Source organism: Vidua chalybeata, chromosome 4 (assembly GCF_026979565.1).
Source record: "Vidua chalybeata isolate OUT-0048 chromosome 4, bVidCha1 merged haplotype, whole genome shotgun sequence".
NCBI lineage: Eukaryota > Metazoa > Chordata > Aves > Passeriformes > Viduidae > Vidua > Vidua chalybeata.
In genome coordinates this window covers 32,057,179-32,068,258 of record NC_071533.1, presented here as the reverse complement: position 1 = coordinate 32,068,258, position 11,080 = coordinate 32,057,179, and the positions used below count along the sequence as shown (strand labels likewise).

The following is an 11,080-nucleotide window of genomic DNA, read 5'->3' as shown; positions in this document are numbered from 1 at the left end:
TAGCTGTGGTGTCCCATCTCTTCCCTTGCCCCTTTGAGCCAAATTAAACATGTTAACCCAGCAGCAATTTTTTTTTTTTTTTGCAAACGCACTTTACCTGCCTATAAGGGACTCAATGCACAACAGAGCAAGGTACAGAATAAGCAGCCTGCAGCTGCAGCTGGTATGACAGGGAGTTTCCTCCTCACTATCAAGTCCTTTATGCCAGAGTTCCTGGGCTTTTTGTCTTACTTCCAATTCTTGTTAGCCTGACCAACAAACAAACATTTCAGTCTATAAGTAAGAAATTCTTAGATCCTACAAATCAGACTAATTCAAACTTGCTCAAAGAAGCACAAATACAGTTGATCATCTCACCTCCTTTCTGTTTTTATTTCTAAAGCAGGACTTTCCAATAAGCTTCGGAGTACTAAAAGGAAAAGTCAGGTCATGGAAGATCTGAGAGAAATCAAAGACCTCTTTATTTGAAACTAAATCAGATCAAATGCACTAACCATTCCATAATCCAGTAGACATGAGGGGTCACTCACTCCTGTTCAGTTGAGCAATTTTAAAAATTGAATTTATTATCTAATAGTAACACATTTTTCAGGTAGCTCAAATGCTTATGGAAAGAACTAAGTACCAGCCACACAGGTGTGTGGAACCTCTGCACCACCAATTCCAACAGCCACTGTCTTCATTTTCCACTATTTTTTTTTCCCGTATTTTTCATACTGTAAGAGCTCTTGTTTACATATAAGTGGGGTAAAACTTCAAAGGATGACCAACCAAGTTCCAGATTTTGTGCAGCCTTCCTGTTAGACACTTCTTGTAACAGTTACTTACTTTGCTGCCAGGTTTTCTAATAGTCCATGTGCTGTTAGACCTCAGCTACAACAACAACAGCTATTTAAGAAACTTTAAAAAGGAAGATACCAAATACCACGTACATTGATTTCAGAAGGTTTATTGCACCAAATGCCACAAAGAAATTGACCAAAATGATAGTATACATAAACAACTATAAGAAAAAAACATGTAGTTTGACATTGGTGTTCAGTCATTCCTAAAAAAGCCTATGTTCTCCAAACATGCAATAGCAACACACATTTTTCTACTATGGAAAACTTGCCATGTACGTCAAATTACCTCATCTGACCTCCAACCCCCCCACCCCCTCCCCTGAAAAAAAAAAAAAAAAGAAAAAAAAGGAATATGTCTAGACTAAATTCAGTAGTTCAGACTTGATTTTTATTTGGGTCCTTTAATTGAAGTAGAAGTTATCCTTGAAGGGTAAGGGATCATTTTGCATAAACCTTACATATAAGAGTTTGATGCATCTGAAAAGAGGTTTTGACTTTAAGAGTAAAGATGCTTATAATATGGAGTAGGGGGAAAATCAATCTAAAATTCTGGAAGATGCCATCAGAAATGTGAATTACAGGATCAGCGTCTGTCAGTTTTTTGGGAGTAAAAGCAAGTTGTACAGATTAGTTCAGAGAGTACCTACTTAAATTAAAATGTTCAAATCTTGGTATTGTTTGGGGTTAAAGAATTAATTTCAATTAAATTCTACAATTTAGTAGTTCATTTCTCCCCTATGTTTAGTCTTGCCTGAAAACAGCATACATTCTTTAAATTTCAGTGTGTAAACTGCATTTATGTGGGATTTTGGGAAGACTGTGCACTCCCACCTAACCAAGAAAGTATGTATTTAAGTTTACAAAAAACCTACATAATACTGATAAAAACAACTTTGGAATATTTGAAAATTAAGCTACATTATCAATTTTCAACACAGCTGTACATTCATATCACTTTTCATCCTATTAAAATAAAAACAGAAACATGCCCTAAAAATGTCTAAAAAACACATCTGTAAATACTTACTGCCCTGTCATGCCATACCAATTTACATAAACATCAAGATGCTACCAAAAACAAACAAGTTAAAGACTTCGAGTCAAAAAAAAAAAGCCCTAGAAATTGGAATCCTGTCAACTGAGGTAGTACATTTGGTGGAGGGGAAATATGTAGTTAGCTTTCATTAGTCTAAAGCCTTTTAAAGGTAATAAAGAGCTTTCATTTTGAATTTTCTTTCCCCAAAACTAAAACTGTGAGAATAAAATAGTTCAACGTGTAATTTCTGAAGAGCAGCAAAATGTTAGAGAAAGCAGCAAGAACTATAAAGTTTTAGCCTGGGCTGAAGAAAATTCAAGTGCTTTTGACCATCGGCTCACATGCCACCACAGAGTTAACTGATGTCTTGCCCAAAGGCAGATTTTATTTTTTTTTAACAGTTGATGTGGTAAAATCAGATTATGGTATTAATCTTGAAATCACTGAATGTCTGCAGATCTCTGTTCTCTTTAGTAAACCCTGTGACAACAAAAGCACATCTTTAAGCTAGCATATATTTCTTTGAAGAACTGTCAGGGTCTGTTCAGATAAAAACCCCACTTTAAAAGAACTGGACTGACTTTTAATGATGTCAGCTACTGTTTAAGAGTGACATGAAATAGAGAAAGTACATGAGGATTTCTATATACACTCAGAGAAGCAGTTTCATAGTCTTACACATGCACACACACATTCTCCATCAAGAGGGTAGTTAAGGAATACATGACTTGCTTTATGGTTCGTTCCTTGTTTTAACCTTGTGAAATAGAAAGTGGTATCTGCTAAAAGCCATATGCAGAGGTAAATTTACTTTCCAGCAGATAGGATTCACAGACCAAAGATATGAAAATTTGCTTAGCTATAAAGCAGGATGAAAAAACCTGAAGCATAGAAAGATTTTAGCCTTTTTAGGCAGAATACTAGGGAGAAATATGAAAATGCAATAAAATAAACATTTGGAATGTTAGGTCAGAAAACCAGCATAGAAGGAACAGCTTTAAAAGTGTTGTATCAGAATATTAAGTATCCCTCCACGTGGAAGCAACCTCTTTTCACAGTAGGTCAGTCTACTTATTTCCCTCAAAAGGTAACACAAGGTTAATCAAGACCCCATCACATTTAAATAATTCACAATAAGCACATTTCATTATTTCAAATCATTGAAAGTTTGCTGTAGAAAAGTCCAAACATCAAGGTAGTAGGAAATAAAACCACTTTTAATAAAAGTGTGTCCCTTCAGTGTTAAAAATCTGTAACCACCAACAAGGAGAAATCACAACTGGTGACCAGGAGTTTCTTATTAGAATTTACTATTTTCAAGCAATTGTCTTGCCAGAAATTTGCTTGCAAGATGACAATTTCAGACACCGTATTCACAGTGGCTCACAACTGAATGGTCCAACATTGAGTTTTCCATTTAAGAATGTTTTGATCCTTTGTTCTCTCCTCAGTCTGGTCCATAGTTTCATATCCAGCTTAACAGTGCTTTATGCAAAAAAAGTATTTTTTACATTCATTTTAATCAACCACGTGAAAACAGTGAAGTACAAAATTTTATTTTGCTTTCTAGAAACACCAAAGGCCAGTATCAACTAGTGGAGAAGTAGTTTCTGGTGTCATAGTAGTTAACCTAGTAAGGAAAGGCACCTGGATGATAGTTCAAGATTTCTGTAGAATCAAAAAGGGCAATTGCAAATATTCAGAGTAATATCAAATATTGGGGTTTACCCGCACATTTCATTTTACTTCAAATAAGGTTCCTCTTTTATGCCTACTCAGAGTGACAACTCATAGCTGGAAAAAAAGTAATACTTTTGACTAAAGGTTTGGTGGGGGTTGTTTGATGCCTTGTATTTCCCCAATACGATTGTCTTCAGTTTGTGCCAATTGTTTGGTGTATGTGCACATGGACCCATGCTCACAGCACTGGCATCGTTCAGAAGTTTTTCAAATTCATTGGAGATAGCAGTACTTGATGACACCAAGACATGTTTAGTTCCCAGGACCACAGTCATAAAGCAAATCAACAGCTACTGAAGTTGCATCAGCAACAAATGTAAACTTGTAGCAGAAGTTCCATAAGGCTTTCCCATAAAATCCCTCTCTCAGAAGTCCATTCCATTCCACTTGTAGCCATGGGCCCATTTGAATGCCTCCTCATTAAAACAGAAGCAGCCACAGCTCTCAACCTCTTGTCCTTAAAAGGAAAAGTCACATCAGCCTCACACACACCTCCATTCCCACATGACATCTGGCTGAATCCAAGTTCCTTGTTCTGAGCCCATCGCTTCTACTATACAAAACCACACGTATGTTCTGCAAGAAAATCATGTCCCACCGAATACACTTTTGTATAGGAATGCTATATACAGAGTTAACAGCTACTCCTCCTCCTCCTCCCCAGCAAAGAAACATACACCACACCACACTCACAAGCATAGCATTACGAAATCCATTCTAACCCACTTGTTCTTTTAACTGGTACTTCATGGTTTTGAGCAGCGTTTTGGATGGCAGCACCCGGTCTGCCACATAGTGTTAACTTTTGTCCTTTGAATAAAAATAAAATGCAAGGATGCAGTCTCTTGATTTAAGTCAGAAGTGAGATTGTAAGAAAAAACCTGAATGCCTTTTGTGTTATGTAAACTGAAGTCCTCTGATAAAACATCCGGTTGAAATCAGAATCAGAAGGTGGCAGAATGTACAGTCATCACCTGTTTTCATCAGTGCTCCCCTTTATCAGTGTTTGGCACCTCTGTTCTTCATTCAACATTCCCATTTTCATAATTGTACTTTAAGGGAATGACTATCCTGAGAATTTAATTTATAAGAGTATTTGAGCAACATATGGGGAATGAGTACTTGCTATAGCAGCCAACAAAGGCAAGTCATTGGATTCAATCCTAGAAATTAAAAAAAAGAGACTTTAAAATAATATACAGTCACTTTCACAAGAGAAATACAAGATGATACTTTTCATCCACTTTAAAGAAACTGTGTCTTGCTATTACTAAGTTCGTTGTTTAATTATTATTTACTGTCATTAATCATGTACTACCAGTAAAGGTAGGTAAATAATGCTTAAAATCAAGAAGTATGTTAGCACTTAAATGAAAAGATAGCAAGCAGTATTATATTCTGTGCTATATAATCTTTTGTGGTTTAAAGAAAAGATCTTTTATGTAGGTGCTAAACCATAAGCCTCAGCTTGTAGTCTTACCAGTGAGCAGGCACCAATAAGCCCAGTTTAACAAAGTACTAAGTATCAGCTCATGGAAAATTATGCATTTCAGGTTTTGAATATAATCCAGTTTGCTAAATAGTAGCACTTTCTTACAAAAAATGACCAAAAGTTGAAATTATTAATTATTATCCAATAAGAGTTCAAGGAATGTCTCTCAAGTGCAATGGTCACTTTCCAACTATTTCCAAATGTGAAGCTGCTCAGAGGCCAGGATGTACATACGTATTTATATATATTTAACATGTACAGACACATGGAGAAAAGTGCTTATTTCATGGTTTCACTATTTACAGCTACATTTCTGAGTATGAAATCTTGAACAGTCTGGAAAAAGATAAATTAAATTTAATCTACAGTGCTAAAAAAAAATCTTGAGAAAGTGTATTTACTTCTTCCCCTTTTTCTGCTGTCAGCAGGCAGATCCCTAAAGGTTATATGCCAATCAAGTACTATTATTAGAAGACAGCTGCTGACCAGGACACCTGTTTATTTTTCTACACCTGATTTTTGAGACCCTCTTGTCCCTTAAGTACAAATGCACCCTTTTCATTCCAAAAATTCTGAAGTATTTGTTGGGATAAAGCTCTCATTCAAGAGAGAGTGTGTATGAATGCTTGGATAACTTCCAAAATCCAAACTCTCTTAATTCTGAAGATTTAAAAATGACAAGTATTTTGTTGTTGCTGTACAAATGTCTCCTCCTCATGTTGAGATAGCTCAGTAGAAGCCATTTTTGCAACTTATTAGGCACATGAAAGAGGAGTGTTAAATATGAAGCAAATCCTCGTGAGAACAAGCTGTCAACACTCAGATGAAAAGGAAAAACAACTGCCCCAGCTTTTGCTGTTGCTTAAGACTGATAACTGCAATACTCACCCCAATACAATTCCTAGTTCTTTTACATGTACTCTTGTATGTCCTCGCAGATATTCTGAAAGCATTTTGCTTTTGAGATACATCTCTTGCAGTCTATCCTCAAGATGCATTATGCACTGTAAATACAGACCACAAACCTCAGAACAGCTTATGCAATCACATGAAAATATTACAGAAGTGTAAGCACATCACTTTACCTTCTAGCTTAGAAGATAAACTAAGCCTCCACTCCAAAATCTAGAAGAGGCAATTGGATTTATTACAACTGTGCTATAAACATTACAAAGTTACACTACCCCACAAAGAGGAAACCCCTCATAGAACTGGGGCATTCCAGCTCTCTTGGGCAGCAAGTTTGTTGCACAAACTGCACCTCTATTTCCACTCAAGTCACTGCATTTCTGCCAACTTAAACAGTTTTAATGAGGTTCAAAATCACTCCAGATATCTTACTAAGAATTAAGGCAGATTTCTTGGATAAAGGTGTCTTTTTTGTAAGTTCACTACTATTTTTCTGAAAGACTTGGTTTAGACAACAGTTTCTAAAATGATCATTCTAGCTCTAAGGCTCTAGTGCCACTCAAGAAACTAAGACTCAAGATGTGGAAGATGCCAGTACCTTATTGGTCACAGAATTACAACTCTTTTGCTGACTGCTTTGCTGTAGCAACTAAGTTACAAATCCATTTTAGGCATTTGTTTTCATAATTCCTAAGTACTTCTAGTTTAAAATTGCTTAAACATTTGATGCTGATTGCCAAAAGGTAATTGTTCAAGTTGAAACATCAGTTTAATCATTCCACTTTTCTTCCAGCAATGGAATGCTAGAAATGCATATTATTTTTAAATACAGTCATGTGATTCATGGCAATTTCTCATATACCAACTACAAGAGAGCAGATGAACCTTGGCTTCAAGGAGAGAGAGGGGTTATTCTGGCAAGACAAGGTCAGCAGGTAGCATGTCTCCACAAGCTAAGTAGGTAGGAAGTCTTATCAGGTATTTTGTTGTAGGACAAAGGTACATTCAATTTGATATATTCCTTCTTTTCACAGGGATGGCTACTTCAAAAAAGCTAAATTAGGTCAGCTCTCTGAAATCAGGAGATGAAAGCAGGAAGCACATACAGAACTTCACATTATCAAACACATAATCATCCAGCAGGCACAGACAGCAATTAGAAACAGTAGCAGCAAATAGCTTCAGGCCATCATCCCATGTGCTGGAGCTGAACGAAAACCCTAAGTATTAGAGGTGAGACCTGGTGACACAAGTTTTGTTAATTAAAAAACTAATGAGGAAAAAAAAAGACTCAGGCTTGTAGGTAGCCTAACATGTATTTTTCTGATCATCTGGAGCAAGATGAAGATGTTAAATTATTCTTTCAATTAGCTAATATTGAGTCTTAATAATGGAAAATAAAGAGGCATTTAAAAAAACATGTTACATGGTAGTAGAGTAAAATCACTGTCACCAATGGAGGAAAGGCAGAAGGTTTTTGACAATAGTTTGATCAATTTGCTTCAAGCAAATTTTCACTCAAGTCATTATAATCATAACACTTCTGATTCTGGCCAAAAGGGAAGCAAGCACTCTTATCTTTTCCATGACAGGTAACCCTCATGCAAAAAGCCTATGAGCATTTTCTCAGTGGTTCAGGGGAGCATGCAGCTGATCCACAAAGCAGCAGCTCAATCTGTTTCAATTCCAGTATTTGTGTTAAGGATTATGGTTGTTTTTTTTTTTTTTTAAGTTATGAGGGAGCAAGTAAGGAAGAATCCCACATTATTGTTATCTTTGTTTATATCATATGATCTATTCCTTCTGAATACCAGCAAAGAATCAAAAGACATTTCTGCCCACTTGTACAATTCTGTACAAGTACAATTCAGCCCAATTGTACTCTGTACATTAACCCATCTTTTTCAGAGTCCACAAGTTTTTTTGTTTTTTTTTTAATATCAGCTTCCTCTGCAGTTTTTCTCATTGACCAAATGGAAACAAAGTCAAGAACCTTTTAAAAATAGAAGAGTAGCTTAAACTGAGCTTAAAGGTGCAGGTAAAACTTTTGCTATATTGCTGAAATGCAGCAGTTGCAATCAGCACTTTCCTCTCACCAGGGCATACTGCAAAGCTCTCTGCAGCACAGCTATCAACAACTAGTCTGAAGTGGTACAACAAAGATAACACTACTTGCCTTTCATTTTGTCTGAAATTGGGTTGTTCTTTGTTGGTACCACAAAACCCTCAAAATACTTACTCACCTGAACAGTAACTGCATGTAAAGAGATGTGCACTCCTAAAGGAAACTTCAAACATCCTGCATTGTGGTCATCTCTGACTGATATGAGTATATCAATACGTATGTTTCTATCCAAATTTAAATTAATAGAAATGCTACTATGAAAATGTCACACTTCTGCTGGAATTTAGGAACACTTAGCTTCCATGCACTGATACTGTTTTAGCAGAGCTGCAAAATCCCCTGACAGAAGGATCAAAGTATTTCTAGCACAAATGATGAAAAATTGACAAACAGCTAGCACTGTCACTTCAGTTCCTTTTTGTAAGAAAAAGGAAATAAAAACCCCTGAAAATCATTCTGCCTCCAGACACCTCCCAAACCACACAAACCATATAAAAACTGCATATACAAATCCTAAGGAAACACTGGAAAGAACACTTCAGTTGCAAAATCAACTACTCAGTTTAAAAATGCCAGGATTTAAGGGGTGACTGTGCTAGTGTTAAGATATAATTTCAACCACAGTTGCATATTTTTCAGTGCCTAGAAAAATCCAGAGAAAACACTCAAAAATGTACCCACATATTTTGCTTAGCATTTGACTTGAAGAACTTAGTGTAATCAATACCACCAATTTAATCCAAAACAGTGTTAACCAACACTATTTAGAGCTATTAGTGTTTAGCTCTATCTTCCTCTTCCATCTGCTGACACAGTCATTACATGGGATTCCTACAGAATTTCTCAAAGCCATCTGCTGAAGGACAAATCAATTCCGTTTATTAGAAAAGGGGTGACTACTGAAAAAACACTCCATTTCCCCTCACCAATAATCATGTGCTAAAAATTTAATTACAGTTATTGCAGTCAGACTTGTGGGTAATTTTGTTGTAGTCAGCAAAACCAGCATTACTGATTTGCTCTGATGAACTCCACTACCAATGAGGACAGGAAAGGATGCTGTGGGATAGGGAGCATGCAATGTGACAAAGTAACATTCCCTGCTGCAACCCACCCATTCCCAGGTGTCTCATCCCATCAATCTTATGGAGCCATCTGCAAAGCTACCCAAAACAGCACTTGCTAAAATATGTATAAAGCAGAATGGTCATGTAAACAAACAGAAGCACAGTTGGTTGGAGGGGAGAGAGAAGAGGCATCCACTACATGGGGTTGAATAGAAAGACCAAGAATAGGAAGTTGTTTGCCAGAACCAGGATTTGGTATCCATTACTGGACTGTAGCATGGATTCTTTTCAACATGTTGTAACAGCTCTGCATTATATCAGGCATTAGTTCATTGATATTGCAACACAGTGTACAGAACTCTGTGTTTGCTATCTGAGGTGAACAATTTCCATTAGCTTCAGTCTTCAATAAAGAAATACTTACAAAGTCAGCTGGGACATTGAGTTTGTAAAGCTGTAAAATAGACTGCAACAGACTGGATACTTGACTCGAAACCAGAACATCCTTGCCTAACTTCACACTGTCCATCATCTTCCTCTGGCTTGTAGCTACTTGTACATTCCATTTATCTGTGTCTGCAATAATGCAGACAGCTTCTGCTATGGGCTCATCTAGCACTGGATGCTGCAACAGAAACAAAATATAATTATATCATACTTTCATATACATTTCCACAGTTCAGTTGGAGATTCTACTTTTATTTACACTGCAATAGCAAATAAAGTGATTCAATGCATGGTTTTGTCCGTTAGGGAACCAAAGGCATCTCAAAAAATGACACGGAATACCAACTTCAGTGACAAGATTTACATTCAGCAGCACTGCATCTGCCAGTTTGAGACATTTTCATTAGTGCCTGAAAGTCACTACTCCATTTTATTTTTCTTCATATATTCCCCCTACCCTGAAGAGATTAGTTTCTTTCAAAATGAAGAGTGTAATAACTACACAGATCCAGTGATGGTGAAAATACATTCAATGTTTCAGAGATATATGTGGGATTTTACTATGCACAATCAAGCAGGGTACAACAGGATAGCCAGGGTTGGAGGGGACCTCTGGAGATCTTCTAATCCAACCCCTCACTAAGGCAGTGTCCCCTAGAGCAGATGACACCAGACCAAGTCCAGGTGGGTTTTAAATGTCTCTAGAGAGGGAGACTCTGCAAGCTCCCTGAGCAGCTGGTTCCAGTGCTCTGCCATCCTCAACATAAAGAAGTTCTTCCTCAGAAGCTGAGGTGGAACTTCTTGTGTTTTAGTTTATGGCCACTGCACCTTGTCCTGTTGCTGAGCTTGACACCTGCCTTTAGGATATTTATACGCACCAATGAGATCCCCTCTCAGTCTAGTCTCCTCTGAGAAGAGAGATGATCCCTAATGATCTTTAGGGCTCTCCACTGGACTCTCTCCAGTAGCTCCTCATCCTTCTTGACCTGAGGAGCCCAGACTGGACACAGCACTCACTAGAGCTGAGTAGAGGGGCAGGTTCACCTCCCTTGACCTGCTAGAATGCTCTTGCTATGCACCCCAGGAGAGCATTGGCTCCCATGGCAGCAAGAGCTGCGCAGGCTCATGGTCCACTTGTCATCCACCAAAGAAGAGCCACACTACCACACCAGACCAATCTGATGTTGCTTAAAGAATTATAGACAAACACATCACTGCTCAGGATAGTACATGCAGTCATGCCAGCAGAATGATTCTTGCTACAGAGAGAAGCTGCTGACAATTACTGGATAAGCATTTTAAATTATTAAGGTCACACAGTTATTCCAGTGAAAAATTAGTTATAAATTTTATAATTTAAGAGTACTTACAGTGGAGAAAGAACACAGCAAAGTTCTTATCTATATACAATTACCTTCT

General features: G+C 37.3%; 1 protein-coding gene across 2 annotated transcripts in view; it reads right to left on the bottom strand.

Annotated features, from left to right (window-relative positions):
* Positions 1-933: 933 nt before the first annotated feature.
* Positions 934-11,080, bottom strand: part of FNIP2 (folliculin interacting protein 2) — a 50,503-nt gene continuing 40,356 nt past the window's right edge. For both annotated transcript variants that reach the window (XM_053940793.1, XM_053940792.1), the window contains exons 15-17: positions 9,639-9,839; positions 6,002-6,117; positions 934-4,784 (exon numbers count right to left, since the gene is read on the bottom strand). In XM_053940793.1, the coding sequence (XP_053796768.1) occupies positions 4,706-4,784; positions 6,002-6,117; positions 9,639-9,839 (396 nt within the window). In that variant the 3' untranslated portion in view covers positions 934-4,705. The remainder of the gene's footprint in view (positions 4,785-6,001; positions 6,118-9,638; positions 9,840-11,080) is intronic.